The sequence below is a fragment of the Corythoichthys intestinalis genome, chromosome 17 (assembly GCF_030265065.1).
Source record: "Corythoichthys intestinalis isolate RoL2023-P3 chromosome 17, ASM3026506v1, whole genome shotgun sequence".
In the NCBI taxonomy this organism is placed as follows: domain Eukaryota; kingdom Metazoa; phylum Chordata; class Actinopteri; order Syngnathiformes; family Syngnathidae; genus Corythoichthys; species Corythoichthys intestinalis.
In genome coordinates this window covers 46,091,509-46,118,477 of record NC_080411.1, presented here as the reverse complement: position 1 = coordinate 46,118,477, position 26,969 = coordinate 46,091,509, and the positions used below count along the sequence as shown (strand labels likewise).

At 40.3% G+C, this 26,969-nt stretch overlaps 1 protein-coding gene across 5 annotated transcripts in view; it reads right to left on the bottom strand.

The window, feature by feature from the left end:
- The window catches only part of LOC130905657 (gastrula zinc finger protein XlCGF57.1-like), a 189,320-nt gene that overhangs the window by 69,091 nt on the left and 93,260 nt on the right, over positions 1–26,969 (bottom strand). Inside the window, exon 2 of one of the 5 annotated variants that reach the window (XM_057819239.1) lies at positions 17,728–26,246. The exons of the other annotated variants lie outside the window; for them this stretch is intronic. Within the exon in view, the coding sequence (XP_057675222.1) occupies positions 17,728–17,734 (7 nt within the window). The 5' untranslated portion in view covers positions 17,735–26,246. The remainder of the gene's footprint in view (positions 1–17,727; positions 26,247–26,969) is intronic. 5 annotated transcript variants of the gene reach the window in all.

The following is a 26,969-nucleotide window of genomic DNA, read 5'->3' as shown; positions in this document are numbered from 1 at the left end:
TCATTAGGACGTGTCCCCCAAATGTCCCCGATTGCATTGCCGCTTATGGGCGGTGATGCCATTGACGTCCATGGACGTCCAAACTTCCCATTCATTTCCAATGGCATTTCTTCATGTTTGTTCATTCTATTGATGCCAATGTACTTGGATTCCATTGACGCTTATGTAAGTTGATACCATTGACGTCCATGGACGTCCAAAATTTTTCCCATTCATTTTCAATGGGAAATTTTTTTTTTTCCCCAAATCAACAGAAAATGACTAGATATCATTAGGACGTGTCCCCCAAATGTCCCCGATTGCATTGCCGCTTATAGAGGGTGATGCCATTGACGTTCATGGACGTCCAAACTTCCCATTAAATCCCAATGGCATTTCTTCATGTTTGTTCATTCTATTGATGCCAATGTACTTGGATTCCATTGACGCTTATGTAAGTTGATACCATTGACGTCCATGGACGTCCAAAAATTTTCCCATTCATTTTCAATGGGATTTTTTTTTTTTTCCCCCAAATCAACAGAAAATGACTAGATATCAATAGGACGTGTCCCCCAAATGTCCCCGATTGCATTGCCTCTTATGGAGGGTGATGCCATTGACGTTCATGGACGTCCAAACATCCCATTCATTTCCAATGGCATTTCTTCATGTTTGTTCATTCTATTGATGCCAATGTACTTGGATTCCATTGACGCTTATGTAAGTTGATACCATTGACGTCCATGGACGTCCAAAAATTTTCCCATTCATTTTCAATGGGATTTTTTTTTCTCCCCCAAATCAACAGAAAATGACTAGATATCATTAGGACGTGTCCCCCAAATGTCCCCGATTGCATTGCCGCTTATAGAGGGTGATGCCATTGACGTTCATGGACGTCCAAACTTCCCATTAAATCCCAATGGCATTTCTTCATGTTTGTTCATTCTATTGATGCCAATGTACTTGGATTCCATTGACGCTTATGTAAGTTGATACCATTGACGGCCATGGACGTCCAAAAATTTTCCCATTCATTTTCAATGGGATTTTTTTTTTTTCCCCAAATCAACAGAAAATGACAAGATATCAATAGGACGTGTCCCCCAAATGTCCCCGATTGCATTGCCTCTTATGGAGGGTGATGCCATTGACGTTCATGGACGTCCAAACTTCCCATTCATTTCCAATGGCATTTCTTCATGTTTGTTCATTTTATTGATGCCAATGTACTTGGATTCCATTGACGCTTATGTAAGTTGATACCATTGACGTCCATGGACGTCCAAAAATTTTCCCATTCATTTTCAATGGGAATTTTTTTTTTTTTCCCAAATCAACAGAAAATGACTAGATATCAATAGGACGTGTCCCCCAAACTTCCCCGATTCCATTAACAATTATGGAGGGTGCTGCCATTGACGGACATAGACGTCCAATTCTCCCAATCTTTTCTAATGGCTTTAACTTTGTTTAGTGCCAATGACTGGCATTATGGTCCATTCTATTGATAGACCTGAGTGGGGCTAAGATTTGTATCTCCACAGAGGAAAGACCAAGGTGTGTAATTTCTCCCGAAATTGCAGTTTCTAGTTATTATTCATCTTATTCTCCGCGTTTTTTCGGCGCGCCGCACAGCCCGAACCGCTGCACCGATCGGCACCGTTCAGATATCGAAACGTCCGGAATTTTTGTGCGACGATGGCTTTTTTAAAAACGGCCCCGAAAAATTTTCCGTTTTCCCGCAAACTGCAATTTTCCAGAATTTTTTTTTTTTTTCAAAATGTATCTAGTCCTACAATTTTTGACCAAATCACATAATTTTGGCATCAAAAATTCCGGGACGGTGAGGGGCATAAAACTTGTATACAGAATTTGGCAAAAATTTACGGTTCCCCGGAAATTTGCCAAAAACTTTCTTATTCATTTTGAATGGAAAAAAAAAACGCGCGCTTCACAGCCCGAACCGTTAGACCGATCGGCACCGTTCAAGTATCGGCACGACCGGAATTTTCGCGTGACACAGGAAACTTTACAAATGGCCCCGAAAATTTTTCCGTTCGTCCGTAAACGGCAATTTTCCGTGAAAAAAAAAAAAGTTTCAAAATGTATCTAGTCCTACAATTTTTGGCCAAATCACATAATTTGGCCATCAAAAATTCCGGGACGGTGAGGGGCATAAAAGTTGTATAAAGAATTTGGGAAAAAATTACGCTTCCTCGGAAATTTGCCAAAAACTATCCCATTCATTTCGAATGGGAAAAGTCCCATTCACTTCCAATGGGATTTCCAATGGAATTTACATTGCATTGATGCCATTGACGGCCATGCATGTCGAATCTACTGATGCCAATGTACTTGGATTCAATCGACTATATGGATGTCGATGCCATTGACTGCCATGGACGTCCAAAATTTTTCCCATTCATTTTCAATGGGGAAAAAACAAAATTACCCCAAATCAAAAGAAAATGACCAGATATCAATAGGACGTATCCCCCAAACTTCCCCAATTCCATTGACGCTTATGAAGGGTGCCGCCATTGACTTACATGGACGTCCAAAATTTTTCCCATTCATTTTCAATGGGGAAAAAACTAAATTTCTCCAAATCAACAGAAAATGACTAGATATCAATAGGACGTATACCCCAGACGTCCCCAACTCCATTGACGCTTATGGGGGGTGCTGCCATTGACGTCCATGGACGTCCAAAATTTTACCCATTCATTTTCAATGGGATTTTTTTTTTTTTTTTCCAAATCAACAGAAAATGACTAGATATCAGTAGGACGTGTCCCCCAAATGTCCCCGATTGCATTGCTGCTTATGGAGGGTGATGCCATTGACGTCCACGGACGTCCAAACTTCCCATTAATTTTCAATGGCGTTTCTTCATGTTTGTTCATTCTATTGATGCCAATGTACTTGGATTCCATTGACGCTTATGTAAGTTGATACCATTGACGTCCATGGACGTCCAAAATTTTTCCCATTCATTTTCAATGGGATTTTTTTTTCTCCCCCAAATCAACAGAAAATGACTAGATATCATTAGGACGTGTCCCCCAAATGTCCCCGATTGCATTGCCGCTTATAGAGGGTGATGCCATTGACTTTCATGGACGTCCAAACTTCCCATTAAATCCCAATGGCATTTCTTCATGTTTGTTCATTCTATTGATGCCAATGTACTTGGATTCCATTGACGCTTATGTAAGTTGATACCATTGACGGCCATGGACGTCCAAAAATTTTCCCATTCATTTTCAATGGGATTTTTTTTTTTTCCCCAAATCAACAGAAAATGACAAGATATCAATAGGACGTGTCCCCCAAATGTCCCCGATTGCATTGCCTCTTATGGAGGGTGATGCCATTGACGTTCATGGACGTCCAAACTTCCCATTCATTTCCAATGGCATTTCTTCATGTTTGTTCATTTTATTGATGCCAATGTACTTGGATTCCATTGACGCTTATGTAAGTTGATACCATTGACGTCCATGGACGTCCAAAAATTTTCCCATTCATTTTCAATGGGAATTTTTTTTTTTTTCCCAAATCAACAGAAAATGACTAGATATCATTAGGACGTGTCCCCCAAACTTCCCCGATTCCATTAACAATTATGAAAGGTACCACCATTGACGTCCATGGACGTCCAATTCTCCCATTCATTTCTAATGGCTTTTACTTTGTTTTGTGCCAATGACTGGCATTATGATCCATTCTATTGATAGACCTGAGTGGGGCTAAGATCTGTATCTCCACAGAGGAAAGACCAAGGTGTGTAATTTCTCCCGAAATTGCAGTTTCTAGTTATTATTCATCTTATTCTCCGCGTTTTTTCGGCGCGCCGCACAGCCCGAACCGCTGCACCGATCGGCACCGTTCAGATATCGAAACGTCCGGAATTTTTGTGCGACGATGGCTTTTTTAAAAACGGCCCCGAAAAATTTTCCGTTTTCCCGCAAACTGCAATTTTCCAGAATTTTTTTTTTTTTTCAAAATGTATCTAGTCCTACAATTTTTGACCAAATCACATAATTTTGGCATCAAAAATTCCGGGACGGTGAGGGGCATAAAACTTGTATACAGAATTTGGCAAAAATTTACGGTTCCCCGGAAATTTGCCAAAAACTTTCTTATTCATTTTGAATGGAAAAAAAAAACGCGCGCTTCACAGCCCGAACCGTTAGACCGATCGGCACCGTTCAAGTATCGGCACGACCGGAATTTTCGCGTGACACAGGAAACTTTACAAATGGCCCCGAAAATTTTTCCGTTCGTCCGTAAACGGCAATTTTCCGTGAAAAAAAAAAAAGTTTCAAAATGTATCTAGTCCTACAATTTTTGGCCAAATCACATAATTTGGCCATCAAAAATTCCGGGACGGTGAGGGGCATAAAAGTTGTATACAGAATTTGGAAAAAAAATACGCTTCCTCGGAAATTTGCCAAAAACTATCCCATTCATTTCGAATGGGAAAAGTCCCATTCACTTCCAATGGGATTTCCAATGGAATTTACATTGCATTGATGCCATTGACGGCCATGCATGTCGAATCTACTGATGCCAATGTACTTGGATTCAATCGACTATATGGATGTCGATGCCATTGACTGCCATGGACGTCCAAAATTTTTCCCATTCATTTTCAATGGGGAAAAAACAAAATTACCCCAAATCAAAAGAAAATGACCAGATATCAATAGGACGTATCCCCCAAACTTCCCCAATTCCATTGACGCTTATGAAGGGTGCCGCCATTGACTTACATGGACGTCCAAAATTTTTCCCATTCATTTTCAATGGGGAAAAAACTAAATTTCTCCAAATCAACAGAAAATGACTAGATATCAATAGGACGTATACCCCAGACGTCCCCAACTCCATTGACGCTTATGGGGGGTGCTGCCATTGACGTCCATGGACGTCCAAAATTTTACCCATTCATTTTCAATGGGATTTTTTTTTTTTTTTCCCAAATCAACAGAAAATGACTAGATATCAGTAGGACGTGTCCCCCAAATGTCCCCGATTGCATTGCTGCTTATGGAGGGTGATGCCATTGACGTCCACGGACGTCCAAACTTCCCATTAATTTTCAATGGCGTTTCTTCATGTTTGTTCATTCTATTGATGCCAATGTACTTGGATTCCATTGACGCTTATGTAAGTTGATACCATTGACGTCCATGGACGTCCAAAATTTTTCCCATTCATTTTCAATGGGAATTTTTTTTCTCTCCCCCAAATCAACAGAAAATGACTACATATCATTAGGACGTGTCCCCCAAATGTCCCCGATTGCATTGCCGCTTATGGAGGGTGATGCCATTGACGTCCATGGACGTCCAAACTTCGCATTCATTTCCAATGTCATTTCTTAATGTTTGTTCATTCTATTGATGCCAATATACTTGGATTCCATTGACGCTTATGTAAGTTGATACCATTGACGTCCATGGACGTCCAAAATTTTACCCATTCATTTTCAATGGGAATTTTTTTTTCCCCAATTCAACAGAAAATGACTAGATATCATTAGGACGTGTCCCCCAAATGTCCCCGATTGCATTGCCGCTTATGGAGGGTGATGCCATTGACGTCCATGGACGTCCAAACTTCCCATTCATTTCCAATGGCATTTCTTCATGTTTGTTCATTCTATTGATGCCAATGTACTTGGATTCCATTGACGCTTATGTAAGTTGATACCATTGACGTCCATGGACGTCCAAAATTTTTCCCATTCATTTTCAATGGTAAATTTTTTTTTTCCCCAAATCAACAGAAAATGACTAGATATCATTAGGACGTGTCCCCCAAACTTCCCCGATTCCATTAACAATTATGAAAGGTGCCGCCATTGACGTCCATGGACGTCCAATTCTCCCATTCATTTCAAATGGCTTTTACTTTGTTTTGTGCCAATGACTGGCATTATGATCCATTCTATTGATAGACCTGAGTGGGGCTAAGATCTGTATCTCCACAGAGGAAAGACCAAGGTGTGTAATTTCTCCCGAAATTGCAGTTTCTAGTTTAACAAAAGTGGTTGATTTAAGAAAAACTCAGATATCATGTGTGCAAAAGTATGTGAACCCCTTCAGTTAATAGGATATTGCGCCTCCTTTTGCAGAGATTACCTCAACCAAACGGTTTCTGTAGTGACTAATCAGCCTCTCACATCTACTTTGGGGGATTTTTGCCCATTCTTCCTTGCAGAACGCAGTCAGTTGAGAGAGGTTTGATGGGCGTCTGGCATGAACTGCTCGCTTCAGGTCCCGCCACAGCATTTCAATGGGATTTAGGTCAGGACTTTGACTGGGCCAGTCCAGAACACGAATCTTCTTCTTTTTCAGCCATTCCTTGGTTGTATTGCTGGAATGCTTTGGATCATTATCATGTTGCATGATCCACCTTCTGCCAAGCTTTAACTTCAAAACAGATGGCGTCAGGTTATGTTCTAGGATTTGACAATATTCCTCAGAATTCATGATTCCCTGGACTATGTGGAGTTGTCCAGGTCCTGAGGATGAAAAGCAAGCCCAGATCTTGACATTCCCACCTCCATGCTTCACTGTTGGGAGAAGGTTCTTTTGGTGGTATGCAGTGTTGACTTTTCGCCAGACATGGCGGTTTTGGTTGTGACCAAACAGTTCAATTTTGCACCTACATCAGTTGATGAAAACTCTTTTTAATTTAGTCTCGACAACACAACTGTTAAAAAAACAAAAAAAAACTACTGAATTGATTGATTAGGAAATCAGGTTGAAATAATAGAAAATTCCAAAATGTTGAGGGGGTTCACAAACTTTTGAGCAGCACTGTATATCTTGAGCCATCCCAACTAGTCAACGTTGTCGATGACAGAAATGCATCGACGAGCACAACATCTCGTCGACGGTTAAAGGAGAGTTGAAAAAAAATATACAGAGTATATGCAAGGAAAGTTGAGAATGGCGGATGCTCGGGATGCAGGCGGGGAAAGCGGCCAAGACCAAAGCCAAAAAATCAGAACAGAGTGGCCAAAGCATGTACTTATTTTAATGAAACAAAGGAAGGTGTCACTGTTTTAAGTCTCTGTAATGCCGAGCCAGCACACAACAGCAGCATGGCTGCCATGAATGAACACCTGAAGCGCCGTCACCCAGGTGTACTTTTGGAAGATGACAGGAGTAAACAAGCTGGCCTATAACTACCTTTTTAAAGTTTTTTTTATTTTCTTCATCTTGTTTCGAGTGTGAAAGACTAGTTAACAGATTAATGGGTCAGACTATTCAATTTACTATAGGTAAATATTACCATTTGTTCTTATCAAGCCCATACATACAGCCAAAGGTTGGTCATTTTTCACCAGAATCAAGCGGAAAAATGCTTTCAACTAATGTTTTGAACAATATCAGTTCTTGAACTAAGAACATTTCTGACGAAAAAAGATTTTTTTTTTTTTTTTTTTAGATTTTTGCTTAAAATAAGTGTTAAGAAAAATAGCTAGCTGAAAATATTATTTCACTTATTTCAAGAAATCTGAGTAAAATTTACTTGAAGCACTGGCAGATAATTTTACTTATTTCTAGTAGATTTAAACTGAAAACAAGGGAATTTAACTAGTCATCAGCCAATCAAACATGCGTTTGAGGGAAAAAATGGTGTCCGTGTAAGTCTGAACATAATGAAAGTAATTCACTTAATAACGGTAGGGTCAATTTTATCCCTAAAAAATATGTGAAGATAATCACAGTTATCTCAATACCTGAACTCATTATATAAGGCAAATAACGTTACTTAAAAGTTGGTGGGGACAATTTAAGCATCCTGAAAAGTTGCTAGTGATATGTCCCTAACATCCCCTATGCAAAACCACGCCATTGGTTCATTAACAGAAGTGCAATTATTCAGTGTTTCCCACCAATGAACGAGACTGTGGCGGCCCGCCGCCGGAAAAAAAAAAAAAAAAAAAAAAAAAAAAAATCAGATGCGTCAGTCAGCCGATTACACAGCTATAGCCAACTCCACTCTACTACCTGCGCAAGCGAGAGCGCGCGCGCGCGTGCGTGCACACACACAGACACACGCGCAAGCGCTCATAGACGGACTACTAGCCTGGTACACCAGACTCATAGCTGTGCTATGCAGGCATGAAAATCACCTTTCGGCGAAATTCGCCGTTTTGAAGTCAAAACGGGCGACCTACGTGAATTGCGTAGATCCAAAGAGAAATTCTTTTTGGGAGGGGATGGGGGCGGGGGGGGTTGTATTTAATTATTATTATTATTATCATCATGTGATTAACTTAGTACGTAAACTGAGCACTTAAGAAATCGGTTCTTTAAAAAAAGAGACACTTGGACAGTCAGCAAATCCTTCTAGATGCTTCGCTGACGAGAACCAATCATCGGCCCAAGCTGCGTTCCATTATTCCAAACGCGCGCACTCCTTACGTGAACATGGAGTGCTCGGAGAGCCTTTGGTTGCATTGCAAAGCTGTGAAAACAAAAAGCAGGCCTTATCCACACCGGGGCAGACCAGAGCGCAGCATACACACATGCCTGTATTTGCCAGCAGATTGAATTTTGTGAGTAATGGTTTCAATCGTTTTCACATTTTGCGATATAAAAAAGTTACTGCCATTCGTTGCAGCTTGCGTTGAACACTGCCAGAGCTAGCCAAATCTCCCATGAAAAAAAATAGCTCCCGTTAAATTGGCGTCAAGCTTGTGTATTTAGCGGTAATATAAACGAAGAAACACACTGTTGAGTCAAATTGAGCGGCATTCTCTCGGATGGGGGGGGGGGGGGGGGTGCCTCGCCTCGCTCCCATCGTCCGCCTGAGACGCGTTATTTTCGGCTGAGACTTGAGCTGACGGCCGGTGTCGGCACAACACCGGCCCGATGAGTGGTCGGAATGAGTCTGCTTCTTAAAGCTTTTCAGAAATACAGGGATCCCTCGTTTTTCGCGGTTAATGGGGACCAGAACCCGCCGCAATAAGTGAAAACCGTGAAGTAGCGCCCCCCCCCCCAATTCTTTTGTGCGTGTTCAATGCATTTATTCAGATTTTACATTGGAAAAAAGATACATATATAAGACATGTTTGCTTCAAAATGTAAGAATTATGATAAGTTTTCAACATGTTACTGCCCCACCGAATTATTTTTAAATAAGAATAAAGTAGTAAGAAAATGCTTGGCTTTATTAAATGCTTCATAGTTAGTCTACTCCAGTGCTTCTCAATTATTTTCTGTCACGCCCCCCCCAAGGAAGACGTAAATGTTTCGCGCCCCCCCCAAACTCTCTGCCGCCACTGTAAATAGTATCATTTGTCTATAAAATTACTATTATAAATACGCATCTGCCTAACATTGTCCTTTTTTTCTAATAAAGAAAAAAAGTAACATAGATCAACTTATAATAAAGTATAACTTTATTAACATTGTTTTGTTTGTAACAGAGAAGACTTGAGGTGCATCAATTTGCCTGAATTTAAAAAAAAAAAAAATTCACATCCAAACTAAAAAATACACTCAAGGTACATTTTTGACCATTTGATACAGAAAAATAAAATCAGTAAATAATACCAAATTAAAATTGATTAGAAACATTCACTCATGAGGACAATGTGCCAAAAAATTTGACCGAAAAAACATCTGAATAAAAGGGGGAAAAAAGTGTCCTTGGACAGGACAGTTTTTATTTTTGCTGCTCACAGTATTTACCTCCTTTGCAATGGTGTGGAGTTATTTTGCAATTAGCATGCTAACAATGCTCACTGGCTTACTGATGTAACACTGACAAAGCAGGACGATTGTTGGCAATATTCGGCACGTTTTCACTGAAAAAATCAAGCGGCTTAACAATGAGATTGGGGTCTAATGTCTTTAAGTGGCATCTTAATTGATTTGGCTTCTTGCTGTCTGCTATAATTATTTTTAGACACAGTAAACAGTGGTCTTTCATCATCACCCACTGTATTAAAAGTCAAAGCTAAAAGGCAAACGGCACGAAAAAAGCGCATTCACGGCGGCCGAGGTAGTGAGGGCAGTCGTCGTGACGATCCCAAGCCGAAAATGGCACTTCTCGGGCGGCGATGTGAGAACCGGACAAGACAGTGGGTCGCTGCGTGCGTGAGTGAGTCCGGTCGGAAAACGGCTTTCGAAAACGGCGGTGGCTCACTGCTCTTCATATCTGTTGTCTGTGTGTGCTGAGTGCTCTTCCTTAGTTCAAAAATACTGCGCGCACTCTGAAAATGAGAGCGCCACTGCCACCTACTGAGTGGATGTGCAAGTACACTTTATTCCAGTACGGCAAAAAAAAAACATGTTCCCCGAGGTCACATGCGCCCCCCCTGGCATTGCTCTGCGCCCCCCCAGGGGGGCGCGCCCCACTATTTGAGAAGTACTGGTCTACTCAAACCCTCTCAGGCTTTGGTAAACGGTGATTGACACATGTGCAAAGTTTTTTTTTTTTAATATATATATTTTTTTGTTTGAAGCAACTTATTTGATTGAATAATAAAGACACAAATGTTCTAGCCAAAATGTGGCCCAAACGCAAAACAACATTACTTCAATGGAAAAATTTGTTTCAATCAAGAAAAATAGTTTTCAAATGCTTTTTTTGTCTCAAATTTATTTTTGCAATCAAAAACATTTTTTTTTATTGAAGTGACTTTTTGGGGATTAAAAGTATATACTGTATTTTGATTGAAGCAACTTTGTTTTTGATAGAAGTAACTTTGTTTTTTGAATGAATAATAAAAACACAAATCTACCTCCATCGTTATTGAGAGAGAAAGAAATTAAGAAAGCTTTAAAACTAAAAGCCACCGGGGAGTCTGTTTTTTTGTTTTTTAAAATATTTATATTTCATTACATAGATATGCCTCGTAGAGAAGGGAGATTGAGGGATAAAAAAAGGAGTTAGATGAGGCTGCTAAAGGCAGTGGATACCTCATCAGCTGGGTGAATAGCAGACCTGGTAAGAACAAGTTTGCAAGGATAGTCGGATATTAAATACTATTATAAACACAATTACAATGTTATTTTTCTATAAGATTTTATGTCATTGCTTTATTAATCATTAGGTGCTAGAGTTGTTAAGTATGGATAATAATGAAATAATAGTTTTAAGAAAACTGCTGTTGGTGGCTCAGTGACCATCTGATGTGGTTTGTTCTCAGATGAACAAGTTGAGGAAGGAAGTTTTGATGCAGAGGTTGAAGGAAGAAAATAGGCAGACTGACTGAGTCACAGCCAGAAAGTGTTGATGACAGTTTTGATTTCTATTCACTGTTGCCCCCTCCCAATTAGAGTATGTCACAGTCGCAGCAAATTATTATCTAAAGCTGGTTGAAATTGAAGTTATGTTGTTTTAAGGTGTATTAAATACTTGTTCATGTGCCCCTTTTGATCTATGAGTACCCGCCCCTCCACCGGTCTCTGTACGGCCCTGCTGAAACACAGTGTGGGTCGACAGAGCTCAATATTTTGTTGGGGTGTACAGTGTACTGGAACATATTTCCTCCACACCCTTCTCACCTTTTTAACCCCTGACCCATTTTCATGCCTGGCTATGAGAGTATGAGTCTGGCAACCATTAAGCAGAAAAAAATTTCCAAAGCGGAGCCAGCCACAGCAAATAGACAGCGGAGCGGGCCAATCAGCGACGGGCTGACGCGACGTCGGTTAAGCGACAAGAAACTAGCGAGAGACATTTCAACATATTCAACATGGCTAGCGCGAGACAGACTGTTGGTTTTAGCGACTCGATGTGTTTTTGGTCATGTAAAACTGAATTTACCGCGGATTGGAACATATTGCCGCTGAGTCTGGTGTACCAGGCTACGGGACTACTGTCTGCTGCATTCTGCTGCATTTGGCGCGATCCGGCGACACCGCATACAGCAATTTATATTACATTCAGTGGTCTCAAAATGCCCTAAAGAGATACACCAGGCTTGAAAATGTACACACACACCCTACCCCGAGGGTCAGAGACCCTCCCACCACAGTCTCCTAAAATCCTGTGGGAAACACTGAATGTAGTACATATTAGGGCAAAATTAAAGGAACAAGAAGGACTACAAGATGTAAATTGTACTATTGCTACGAGAAAAAAAGTCGGATTATTACGTCGGGTAACGTAGCTGTAATCAGCCACGCATTTTACGTACATGTACCGTAGCTCAGAGCCACGACATTAGCCTGTTAAATGAAATATTTCAAATAGATCTTTGTTATGGCTCTTCTTGGGAAAAAAATTGTCATGCTATGACGCAATTTTGCCGTGGCACGACATGGTGAGGCTGTCCGACTCTGATGCAGCCCACCACCACAGCTTCAAAAAGTCCTAAGGAAAACCCTGGACATTATTTAAACGTAGCTCATTATTTATTATTATTCTAGTTATTTACATACATACATATAAACCTTCACAGCATTCAGGTCGCCAAGGTAACAAATATTTGGAGACAATGAAATCCTGGAGTTCAAATGGGATGATATTTTCTTTGTTACCTGAAGCCTGAAGTGTTGTACAGGTTCATTTCATTTATATTCCATTTCCATCTATATAGTATTTCAACCTGGATGAGTTGCAGATTTAGGCCTTGGGGTGGACCCTGAAAAAGTGCCTAGAAAATGAGTTTCGTTCCACTGTCTGGGCACTACTTGATCAATGCATTTTTTGATAGATAATACCCTTCTGAACTTTGGGTTAAAAGTTCACCCAACGTTTCCCTGCACCAATTTTGTCAAAAGCCAGGAATACGTATATAGGGAAATAACAAAAAAAAAACCCGAAAAACTGTTGCTGCCATTTCTGGTTGTAAAATGTCTTACATTAAATTTGGCAACACAAAATCTTTCTCAAATGTCATACATACATGTACCTAATATCAGAAACAAGTATTGGTGGTTAAGTATACTCATGTGAATTTAGATCATTAAATATAGCAAATCTGTGCAGCAAAAAAAAAAAAAAAAAAAATCACTTCAACTAGAGGTGACACCAGCACATGAAGCACATATGTTACATTTATCTAAAAGCTTATGTTTTATATATGAAAACAATTCACAACCTATTATGTAATGAAAGGTACACAAGAAGCAGCACACATTGGCCAAGGCAAAAATGGACTGGATGAAAATAGATGCATTAAGAGCCCAGATAATTGTAAAAAAGAGTATTTATTAAAGTGTCAGATTATGTCACAGCATGTCATTTACACCCCCCCACCCCTGCCTCACACACCCAAAAAAATAAAAAAACAAACAAACAAAATTTTTTATATATATATACAGTGGGGAGAACAAGTATTTGATACACTGCCAATGGGTTTTCCCATTGGCAGTGTATCAAATACTTGTTCTCCCCACTGTATACCAAATGTGCATTCACAATAAAACCATGGCACTTCATTGGAACATCCATCTTTTTGGCAGTCAAATTGAACAAAGGTCCATGTTTTGGGAAAAGGGAATACAGACATTTTTTTGTTTTAAAAGTGTTAAAATGGAGAGTACCATCTTGATAATGAATCAAAACATGGGACAGATTTTACATGATGGGTGATTACTCATCAATATTACTATCATCAGTGTCATTATCCCATGTGCCTCTTTGTTTCCTTTGAAATATTTTCACAGTTCTGGCAGTGGCATAAATCTGTACACGACATTTTTGCAGAAAAGCATGAACATCTTTCAGTCTCACACTTCCTTATCTTGCAATCACAGTGGACTACCTGGAGCACACTATCTGGGGCAGAATTTCTCGTCATCCATTTTACTGTTAATTCACCATCCTCAATGTCCCATCCATTGCCAATTGGTGAAGGGGCACACATCATACCAGTCAGAGAATGTCGCATTACTGCTGCTTGGTAGTTTGCCCTTTTGCTGTGTTGGAAGAGAGCATCACTTGTTGGAGGAATAGACAGTTCTGGCAAAGCTGACAATGCCATACAGAATGCATTGTATCTTGCATCGTTGACATTTTTGGCAGTTGACTGGCCATACAGATGGCACACATATTTGCTCAATGTCTCAAATGTAGACTGGTCAAGGTTAAAACTACTACCCAGATCTGTAAACGCAGCTAGGTATTCTTCTTGCTGACAAGCAAGAGAAAATGTCTTTGTTTTGCCCTTGCCATGAAAGGCACTGGTCGAGTCACAACCTGTGAATGTATGGATGCCAATGAGGGCAGAACAAACACTGGGGCCAAGAGCTGGTTTTCCAACCAGATGTTGTGCTAGCCATTTGTTCAGTGTCACTTTCTTGGCTTACCTCAGTAGATTTGGTAGCTGATGTACCCGATGACTGAGGTATCCTGTCTAAAAGTTTGTCTGTTGTTGATAATGTCTCAAAAAAAAAAAAAAACATTTCAGACATGTTGCGCTGGAAAGGGGTGTGAAAAACCAACTGGGGGAAATCACGCTTCAATCTTCTTTTCAGCAAAACCTACCTGAAACAAAGTTTAAGGGAAAGATGAGCACAAGACACACATATTCACATCGCACACACCCACATTCACTCTTCCGCTTATATTTCTCATTCACACAAATACACCAAAGAGAACAAAATTAAACATTCCCTGAAAGCCTTTTTTTAGAGACTAAATATTAAAAAAAAATTTTTTTAGTATGAAGATTTATAAATTACCTGTAGTCTGAAGCATCAAGATCCTCATGGTTCTTCATGGTGTTCACGAACAACCTTCCTAGCTTGTCCATTCTGAGCACTTCTTTGTCAACGATAATCCTTTGACGGATCACTTGTTCACAAAAGAGTTTGTAGCTCTCAGCATAGGGTTGTCTGAAACACACACACACACACACTTAGGATGTGCAAAGAGTAACGCTTTCAATGCTTTGGCTAAAGGCAAGCAGAATACAAGTGACATGTTGTTGACCAATGCTTTACCTTTGAAATGTGTAATTTTAGCAAAGTGTCAATGGAATAGTGCAATGTAATAACTCACATTTTTTCGTCCCTCGTTGCAGTTTCTGTTGCTGTTGACTTGGTTAGGAACCTGGTGTAATCTCGGTAACAGGATTTATGGTATCGCACCTCCATTGCAACACAGTTTTTGATATGTAGAAGGATTGAAGAGTCTTTCTTCATCTCTGCTGCCTGCAGCAACCAGCCTTTACACAAAAAAAGAATTAAGTATTATAGTACTATATTATAAATGAGTATTATTGTCACATCACCGCTTTTCACAGTATATACGCATCACAGATTTAAAAATAAAGGGTTTGTTGAGGTTGGTGAGAGTAGGGCGGGGGTGGTGGTGGGGGGGTGGTTGTAGCTGTGATCTATGGCTGTGAGGGGCACAGCTAACCCGAGTTTGGTAACAACTGCTGGATTCACTCGATAAATCATTCAGCAGCTCGCATTTTTACTAAACTATAGCCTTAAAAATTAACTTAACAACAAATAATTTTCAGTCCATTAATAAATATCGGTCCTATTGTAAATAAAAATGGGCGCGTGTGTGTGAGGCACATACCTGCCGACAATGTCTCTGCTTTGGCGAGATGATCACGCTGCCGTTTTTCCTTCCGATCCCAAACGAGCATACTTTGACACTTTCTTACAAATGATGCAGATGGCTGGAAGGACAGGGCCAGCAGAAGCGATGGGCAAACCAGAACGGGAACGAATTTTTTTTTCTGGGAGTTTCAGACGCTTCTGCAACTTCACTAGTACTCGCAGGGGGGTCAGAATGGCTCGCGGCTGCAGATGGCTCTCCCCCAGCACGTGCGGATTTTTTTCTCAGCCTTTAACAATTTCTGTTTATCAGTAAAACGCTGGTAGCATGTAGTGTGGAATCCAGCTTCGCCAGGAATATTTTGAAAATCCATATCCACGCAATGTTTGTATATTCCTGCAAGATCCTTGTTACGCCGTGAAGACAAAGCCACTTTTTTAAGCAGGTTCTGTATGTGTTCCACCGTTGAAAAGTGAAGTCCAAGACGTTCTCATTCTTCACGGAAAAAAGATGCATATAGCATTGTTTATTTCCCACTTTCTGCGCTCTTTTTAACTTTTTTCTCCATTCGCTCTTCTTCGCTCTCCGACGTGGTAGTCGCCATTTTTGATATCTGGTTGTTATGGTGAGGGGAAAGCGGCTACCTGATTGGCTCATGTGACCAAAATCACACCACTCCCGACCTAATGGCACTACGCGCACACCAGAGATCAATGCGCCTCAACGCAAAATACTCCCGGGGTTTCACAAAAAATGGGCACGTTTTCAGAGGGTGAACTCCACGGATTCTTACTTAGAACTAATAAATCTATTTTATGAAGAAAAAATTATTTAGTGCCCCTGGTAGTGGAGCGAAACTGAACAAAAAGGTAGGAGACCTGACGGCCTAATTCGGGATTTTTAGCTGTTGCAAATGTATTTTTATATATTTGTGTCCACTAACTATTATCAGACGTCACTGAAAGGTCGTTTCTCCATTTTTCGATTGGTAAATATGTAGAATTGTTACATGAAAATAATTAGGCTCGAGCGTAAGACGTGGCACTTGCGAGGTTTCCGCCGCTATTGCCATTTTGGAAGCGGGAAACATAAACAGTGAGGCATTTCAACACAGGTCGCTCTTTAAAAATAGTTGGAAATTATTGTGCGGTAAAGAATTGCAACAACCGATCGAATAGAAAGGAGAATGTACAGCTCGACGGAACACCACTGAGTTTTTTCCGGATCCCTACATGGAGAAAAGGCGAGGGAAAGGTCATATCTGAACTTACCAAACGTCAAAGAATGGCATGGGTGGCTTCGATCAGAAGGAAGGGCATAACGTTTGATTCTCCAGTTACACAAAGAGTTTGCTCTATGCACTTCCACTCCGGTAAGGTAATTTCGTTTGTTTACGCAAATTTCGGTAACTTTGTGCCCTAAGTCGTCCTGTTGTTAGCTATAGCTACAGCTAAACAACTAGCATGCATACATGTGCATTGTCTTCATAAGACATCATTCCTGTCGTTGCTAAATGAAAAAGCTGTAATATTTTGACGTGAGAGAGTGGCAAAGAATTTGTACACAGGCTACATTTTCTGCAACAAAAAATTTGTACATCCGTGGTCACAGACTAATTTAAACACACATTGCCTACCTTTGCTAGAAAGATGGTGTTGCCGTTTACTATGGTCATAATGTACAGATCCTGCACCCATCCACAGCAAAACTGTTTGTAGCTTTGTAGTGATTTGTAGTTTCGGAATTGCTGATGAGTGTAGTAACTTACACCAAACACTAAATACAGCCTGATGTCCATTTCGCGTAGTGGTGGAAGCTTGTCGACATCTTTATTCCATTTGTGTTCGGCTTGCTCGTAAGGGTCAACATTGTTCACATCCTTAAAATTGCTCACATATCTGTCCTTCGCCGTGGTAACAAATTTTGTCTCTGTATCGAACTGGCAAGTTTTCCTTACTTTTTTCCATCTTTGGCACTCGTAGTTGAATTGTATTTGCCGTTAAGTTTAAATGTCCCGTGATGCAGACGTGCTTCCGAAATGGCTGCGATGTCGCAAATCTCGCATGATCCCGTGCTGCTGTGACGTAAACGCTCGAGCCTAATTAAAGTGCTTTCCATAACATAAAATAAGACACGATCAAAAACATGAAAACCACAAATTAACTGCACTATCCATATATTTTGTACCCGTAAACATTCAAATTGTAATGTACAGTATTTGCGAGTCAAAGGTCAACTCACCTGACATTTTGGGACTTGCTTACTCAGCGATGTGTTGATCCCAAGCGCGTTGTATGTTCTCTTTGTTAGCGGCTAAAGCTAACCTAAGCAGGCCTCTCAAATTTCAACGTGCACCCAAACGACTGCAAGCAGAAGCGAGATTGAACGAATTCTTGGCGTGTCCGAAAATTTCTGCCACCTTTCAGTGGATTATATTACTTCATAGGGCCAAGGACAGATGAAAAGTTGATTATCTTCCAAACCCGTTCCGAAGCAATCAGACGCGACGGCAAGTATTGATGACGTCATATCCGAAGCAATATTTTTGTTTTGTTTTCAATTGAACAATTCACATATACGTACAAGAAAGACATTAGGGGGAAATTTTTGTTTTTTTTACATAAAATAATTATAATACAAAGTAAAATATGCCAGAGTTAAAAAAAAAAAAATGAAACAAAAATATTAAATTTGGAACACAAATTAAAAAAATTTAGAGCCTTTGCATTTTTTGACTGAGATATATATTTGATTTATAGATAATTAGGTTTTGATTTGATTTGATTACATTAATGAATGCATTTTTTTCTGCCAAAAATAAGATCAAATGAATAAAATAAGATTCTTCCTTATATGCTCTACCAAATGATACAAAGCCAAAAAAAAACTGAAAGAAAAAAACTTCCCAAATGGAGATCAAAGGCAAGGCAGATATAATATTTTCCAAAATTAGTGTGCAGATCGCTTGCCAAAATTTATGGGACGCTCAAGAAGTTAAAGGGGGGGGGGGTCATATTTCTCTTTTTACAAGTTCTTTCATTCTTATAACGAACACGAGATGATAACACACAATTCAGGAACAAAAAGAAAGCAATAATCACCTAAGATAAGTACATATGTTCTGTTTTTATCACTTAGGCCATGTCCACATGTAGCAGGATATTTGGCAAAAAGAAGACATTTTTCTACAGTTTGCCTATCATCCACACGCACACGCACATTTAAGAACGACGGGGAAAGGCCATGTCCACACGTAGCAGGTTTTTTTTAAAAAAAACGAGGATTCTGCCCTAATACGTCGGGGAAAAATAATTGCGTCCACACCTGCACGTTTGTGTAGAAAAGAAAAAAAACTTTCACAGCCAACCGCTTTCATTCATTTTTAAGTACATTCAAAACAATTAAATAATTGTCCAAAATACCCATTTTTCAATAAGAAGCACAGCAAGAGTTTGTAAAAAAAACAAAAAAACAAATGGAAGCAAAAAAGCGCCTATTTAATATACTCCAAATGTAAAAATTGGTCTCATGTGTGACGTGAGGACAAAATTTGTTGCAGCCAATGACGTAAAGTTTTTTTTTTTTTTTTTTTTTTCTCTTACAAACGTGCTGGTGTGGACGCAATTATTTTTTCCCAATGTATTAGGGCAGGATCCTCGGTTTAAAAAAAAAAAAACCTGCTTGGTGTGGACATGTCCTAAAGTCATTCATCTCCCTCATAAAAGGCTCACACAAACATTCTTTCCCATGCACTCACATTTTAAACATATAATATTGTGCATTACACCATGGTTTTAATGTTATTTCATAATGTTCTTAAGGGAAATAACATGTAATAACCAGTACTAATATTTAAAAAGAATGGAAAAAATAAAATATTTTTACTGCAAGAATGTTGAGACCATTACCTTAAAGTGCCTAAGACAGCAAAAAGCCTTCTGTATTTCATATGTCACACAGTATTTTATGCTTCTGAATGAAATGTACCGCTTGGATGTGTGTGGAAAGAATCGATATATTTATTCCAATTTTGAATCCTGGGACATGAAAATGAGTGACTTCCTGGATTGACGAAGAATGCGAATGTGACGTCAGCTGGATAAACATCTTCAGTACCTTAATTTCTGGACCATTGAGCGCCCCGGATTACAAGCCTCACCCAGTACATTTTTAAAAGAAAAAGCATTTTGTACATACATAAACCTCTCCTGCCTATAAGCCGCGTGTGCCCACATATTAAACTGAAATATTTATAAAGAAATACACAGTTTACCAAGTTTAAATACCATATTTTAACGAATCGGGTTATGATACAGCGCGTGACCTACAGGTAAGGGAGGTGCGGAAGAGCAAGAGACGTGCTGTCGTTGTTGTTGCGGGTTTGTCTGTGTGTGTGCGTCGGCTGCTAGAGGCAGCAGTCGTGTGTTGTTCGACGAGTTTCCAAAATAAAGAATTGCAACCTAACTTAACGGGTTACTATTTGTCATCGTTACAATACCTTAACTTTTCTTTCCAAACAGCGCCAGCAACACGGCACTTAGCTGACTCCTCAAGCTCACTCCTTAGCGTGTCGTCCTCTTCACGCAGCAGACCGGCTTTTCGAAACCCGTTGGTGATGGTGGATTTTTTTCACGCTGCTCCACGCTGTCAGACTTTTGCAAAAGTTGCTCTTCGCATACGACCACTTTTGTAAACGATCTGACCAGGGGTCGCGTTAACCGAATATTTTCCGTCGTTGACCGGTTTTTTAAAACGGTGACGGAAAAAACTGAAGTCCATCCGTCATTTTGACAGGTTGCAATTCACACCTACAGGGTGGCAAGTGAGCATATTAATTAGCTATTGTCTCTCTTGATGCATGACGTCGTTGGCCTTACTCGGAAAAATGTTAAGGCAACTGAGTGTTTGCCTTGCACGGCCAGACTGTTCTCCCTGTATTTTTCAAACACTGAGAGAGAAGTCTGGGACACAGCCTCTCGAGAAGGTACAAAATCAATCGACAAATCAGATTTGTTTATTTGCGTGAGGTGTTCTTCACGAGCAACGTCACTCTTGGGCGCCGAAAGTCGTCTCTAGAACAACACGGATGGCGAACGGGAGGGCCGAGAATATGTTCCAATCCGCGGTAAATTCAGTTTTAAATAAGCTAAAACACAACGAGTCATTGACAAGTCTGTCTCTCGCTAGCCATGTTGAATAAACTCCGTTCTCCTCGTATGTTTACTTCCGCGCGCAAGTCCCTCGTCCTGCCCTTGTCGCTTTGCTAGCGGCACGTCTGCCCGTCGCTGATTGGTGAACTCCGCTGTCTGTTTGCCTCTTGTTAAGTGTAGAAAAGGCTACAAAGTTATGTGATTGTTTGCTTAAGATGTTCACAGTTGCTCGTTCAATGCTTTCAGCATCATTTGATTCCCACATTTGGCTGACGTAAATAGGTGAACAGTTAGTAGTGAAAGATTGCGCATGCACCGTACCAGAATGCGGCTGTCAATAGTAAGAAAGTCACGGGTGGATGCACGACATGAGCGTGCGTCTAATTGTGTGTTTGTTCATTGCTGTGCGTAAATGCAAAGTGAGTATCACAAGCAGCATTCATATTTACGTAGACAATTTGTTATGATTATTATCTTTTACTGTTGTTATGATAGTTCGTCCGATTGTTTTGCGTGGTAGTCCGTTAGCGTGTTGCTATGCTGCGATTCTAAAATAGCGACAAGTTGCGGCATAGCGCACCGGAAGTAGAGTGAATCCGCCTTCACAATAAGTGCCCGAAACCGGAAGTGCTTAGCTGGAGCGTAGAAAATAGTTAAAGCTTAACTTCGAATATTCCATCTACATGTTTAAATGTAATTAAGTTGAATTTAAGCAATGTATATTTATTTATTGCTTCTTTTTATGTCTTTTGTACAGATAAACCACACACACAGATACACACATATATACCCACAAACACCTACTCAAGAATATAACCATTTCCACATCTACATGGACAGTTGGGATGAATGGACTGTATAAAGTTGATTTAAGAGGATTTGCATTAAAGAAAAAGGAGAAATCCAGCCACCTGTCCAAGTGCCGTGATTGCCTCTACTTTGAGTGAGCCTTAAGTGGTGTTTGGCCAACACACTGACGTGAACACAGCTAAAATCAACCTGAATCAGCGAGAATCCAGTTTTCTCCACTACATTAAGCTTATTCGGACAGAATATTAATTAAAAATGAATGAAAACTAAATACTATAGAATATGTCATTATTATCATTTTAAAAATGTAAGTGACTGGTAAAAATAGATTATGACCGGATTTTTATGACACTGTCAGTCAAAATGACAGACAACGAAAAAGTCTAGCGCAACCTCTGGATCTGACGCCGCTGGCCATCCAAGCCTTCAATTCAACTCGGCACGTCATATCCATTTCTTCGAGCATGATGCGGGTATGCTAATTCTTGCCTGGCACGGCCAGACTGTTCTCCGTGTGTTTTTCAAACAATGAGAGAATAGTCTGAGACCCAGCCCATTAACGCCCTCTCGAGCAAGTACAAAATCAATCGATAAATCAGATTCGTTTATTTGCGTGACGTGCTCTTAACGAGCGGTGTCACTCTTTCGCGTCGGAAGTCGTCTCCACAACACAGATGGCGAACAGGAGAGCCGAAAATATGTTTCAATCCACGGTAAAATCAGTTTTAAATTACCAAAAACACATCGACACAAGTCAGTGACAACAGTCTGTCTCGCGCTAGCCATGTTGAATAAACGCCGCTCTCCTCGTATGTTTACTTCCGCGCGCAAGTCCCTCGTCCCGCCCGTCGCTGATTGGTCCACTCTACTGTCTGTTTGCTTTGGCTTGCTCCGCCCTGAAAATTTTATCCGCTTAATGGTGGCCAGACTCAATAGCTGGAACAGCGGTGAGTCTGGAGTACCAGGCTATGCTAATTCTACTAATGCACAAAGATGAGGGTCTGCTACTTTTATTCGTGCACAAAGCACAAATTTAAAATACGGGTAAGAGTGCCAACTAGCATCTTCCTCGACACACATATTCCACGTGTCTTATGCTTGCATTTTATGCTCGAGCGCTCTTGGCGGTCGTTAGAAAAATTGATAAATTGGCCGCATCATTGCATACGCCGCAGGATTCAAAATGAGGGAAAAAAGTAGCGGCTTGTAATCCAGAATTTACGGTATACAGTCAATACTAAAGTATGCAGAATGACGGCGGATTCAGCTGATTTTGCGGATTATTTCGTTTATTTTTCACATTACGCCAGCCCAGTATGCTGCAGGCTTTTGCTGCTGCACCTGGGAGAGGCATGTGAGCCTTTTTGGGTTTCAAAAAGTTCCCGTTCTCCGCGGATAATGGTCAAAACAAATCCGACAACTCTGGGACCATTGTGAGGTGAGTAAGCTACGTATTTTATATTAAGTCAAATACTGGAATCATGGCACAAATTTTAATAAGGAGGTGGCTTGCATTTTGTGGGTGAACTGAAAATACTCCCTGTCCCCCGAGAAGGCCATACGGCTGACGACCGGTAGCTATGTTGACGCTGTGTTATGGAAGGTATGTTCTTCCTAAATCTAAAATCTTGCGCATAAAACGACTTGCTGCCTCTGATATTGTTATTATGATGATGATTGTAATTATGATGATCATTTATGATTTATGGTTATCATTTACTACATCTACTGAATCTGCTGCTAGCCTGTTGCTAATCAGTATGTGTAAATAGCACAATTATGTCAACGCATAAATAAATAAATAAAACATAAAAAGTTTTTTGTTCGTTTCTTTACACGTTGAAAATGCTGTTAGACAAGGGAAGATAAGTTGATGTGCATCACAGGAAGTGTTCCGGTGAGTTGATGGGCATATATAGACCCTACCCACCGACGTCACAAAACCACGTGCTCGCTGTATGGTTCCGCCCACTTGTCCGTCATTTTGTCTCTGTATTAGCATTGGTTTCAATTGATCGAAGAATTTAAAATGCATTTCATGGAAGACCCGGTGCTTTCTGATGCCGTAAACTCACTGGATGTGTTGCATAAAAGGCGTTATGTGGAAAAGCTTCGTTCTATACAGTCGCCAGATCCATATTTGATGCCCAAATCGATGTTTTTCGACCCACTGTCTTCGCCCTGTCTGCCTGACATCTGCTACGCTGATATTTACAATTATCTTGTCCACACAAAATCAGCCTATTCTCCCGAAAATTTGAAAAACTTTAAGAGCTTGGAGGCTTATAAATACTTCGTTGCTGGTTGGGTGAAACAGGTCCTCGTCCACGAAAATTCGGCAGGAATCTATCTTGTGCTTGGAAAGGTGAGTTACGAAATTTTCAATTCAAAATCTTTTGTTCTTGCTAACATCCACTGTCAAGTCTAATGTATTTCATGTCGTTTGTCAATGGAGTTAAGGCTTTTAATGTTTATATGGTTTAGCGATAGCACTCTCACTACATACATACGTGTATGTTGTCGGCGATTAGCCTAGCAATGATCTTAATTGTGGTTATTTGTCAGCCCAAAACCGTCTAAGTATATCTTAAATGCATCTTACCGGATATAAAATGACTACTACATAGTCTGTGGTGATTTTTTGGTGCCCAGTTTTCACGTCGAATTGCAGCCGTCCATTTCGCTCTCCTCTTTGGATCCCTCGGAATACGGTAAAACTTCAAGTCTCTCCTTCCATCTTCTCTGTTAGTGCAACCAACACCCACACACGCCTTCACCATTTTGATTATTAATGTTAAGGAGCAGAAAAACACGCCGTAAATAGGAGGAATGTACGTAGCCGTAACAGGTTAACACTATGTTTTGACGGACAGTTAGACGGTACCATTCAGGAGAGCGGAGTTGTGACGTCACGTGGGTAGGGTCTATAGAGACTACGTCATTCAACCTGGGGGTGGCCAAGAGGCTGGGGCTGGAGGTGGACTGTCAGCTTGATCCCGAGACCCAACTACGAGCCTTTTAACTGCAGCAACTCTAAGATACGCTGGAATTACCGAGGACATCTACATTTAGTCAGCGCAGATAGATCGCGATATATGCAGAAATTACAACTAGCAAGTTTAGAAACGACCCTTACCTTCTCGCTTCTGCAGTCTTCACTGATTTGATAAAATCCACAAACTTTGACAGAGTTTACGCCACACGATTTATATCACTATGTGCTAAACAGTTGCCACGTTTACATGGAGCCAAATATTCCAATTACAATCGGAATATTTGTTCAAACCGAATAAATGTTTTCCATATAAACACCTCATTCGGAATGAACAGGCCCAAACCGAATGGAATTTCATTCCGATTCACAGGGGTGGAATATTCCTTTTCCCAAACCGATTAGAAGTAAAATTATATCATGTAAACAGGGAAGCGGAATGGTGTCTGGTTGCGTTCTTTCTGCACATGCTCCGTACTGACGTGGTGACGTCACTATGTGACGTAAGTAACGTCACTTGCAACATGGCTTCCAAGCACAGCGCACCTAATTGGAGTCCGGCGGAAAGATTGTATTTAATTCAAACTTTAAAAGAATTGAATATAATTGCTCGCTTAGACGGGCGTAAAACGAGGAACAGTGAACTATTTAAAAAAGTTCACGAGAGGTTACACGAAGCCGGAATAGACCGGAGCGTTGACCAGATTATAAACCGGTGGAAAACCGGCTACTACAAGGCAAAAGAGCAAAACAGCAGAAGCGGATACGACCCCACAAACACAACAAGTGGGTTAAAGTTAAAACAGCAGCACTCCGACGATCGATCTCCATGTTTTGCAACGCTTTGTTTTGATTAATCTGCGCATGTCAGACGGCAGTTGTCAAACGTCCTTTCGGAATAAAGGCAGTCACATGTAAACGCTGGATCGGAATAGATGAAGTGACATGTAAACAGCTGATCTGAAATTTCCATTCGGAATGATTTGAATCGGTATGAATAAAAGTCAGCATGTAAACGTGGCTAGTGTCTCACCGTACACTGGAGCCGATTTAAAAGCATATACAAGTCTGGATGCGTTCCAGGTTTTTATTGTGGGCTGGGTCACCAGAACAAGTTGCTACTGCCACGCTGGTGGGACAAGATATCCCATAATGGTCAAGGTTAGACTTGTTCAAGCACACAGAGGCATGTCTAACATATACATAAAATCGTTACCATGCAAAGGTATGTACACTGTATTTATTATTTCAGGTACATCACAGCAAGTCCCTCTTCTGAAGCTCTAAAGATCATGCGTACTGCTACCAGTCGCAAGCACAGCTGTTTGTAACACAGCCACTTCATGGTGTGGTCTGAATAAGATTATGTATTTCATACAGAGAATATTTCCAGACGCTGACTTATTTACATAAGCTGTGCAAAAAGTTACAATTTTCAATCAATCAGTTATTTTACCAGAGCTGCTGGCAAAGAAGTACACATGCCCAGAAAAATTACTGTCAGATACCACACAGCCCACTGAATCGGCGGAGTGAAGAAACAGTCACAAAATAATGGAACAATTTCGATATGCTGTAATTTACTAGTTTACTGTACTTACAAATACACTGTTATGACGTATTTTCATTTAAACATTTTTTGATTGTAAATCTACAAATAAAGAAACCTGCTGAAGCTGTATTTTTCTTTTCATTTCTTGCCTCCTGCCATAATCCTGGTGCATATCCAGGGCACGCCTTTTAGCAGGGGTCTTTGTGTGGGCAAACACCGATGGCACGTAATCTGTTGACAGTGGATCCTGACTATTCTGTCATTGTAAAAAAAAAAAAAAAAGTTTTGTCATTAGCTGTATGCTAAATTTTTGTTTTTTTTTCAAGATTTTCACAGAGACATACCAACATGTGTAACTCATATGAAATTTCGCTAAAATAAAAGAGGTCAGCTGACTTTTTTTAAAGTTCAAATACCCATTTATAGTAGTTTACAGAGTACAAGTATTACTTCCATTAAAATACACGTCTCTGGTCTTAAGCTGCTGTTTACACGGTGACTCTCCGAGAATACGGAAAATTTCAAATTTGCATTTACAGTGGGGCAAATAAGTATTCAGTCAGCCAGTAACTGTGCACGTTCTCCCACTTGAAAATATCAGAGAGGCCTGTAATTGTCAACATGGGTAAACCTCAACCATGAGAGAGAGAATGTGGAAAAAACCCAGAAAATCACATTGTTTGATTTTTAAAGAATTTATTTGCAAATCATGGTGGAAAATAAGTATTTGGTCCATACCAAAAGTTCATCGCAATACTTTGTTATGTACCCTTTGTTGGCAATAACGGAGGCCAAACGTTTTCTGTAACTCTTCACAAGCTTTTCACAAACTGTTGCTGGTATTTTGCCACATTCCTCCATGCAGATCTCCTCTAGAGCAGTGATGTTTTGGGGCTGTCGTTGGGCAACACTGACTTTCAACTCCCTCCACAGATTTTCTATGGGGTTGAGATCTGGAGACTGGCTAGGCCACTCCAGG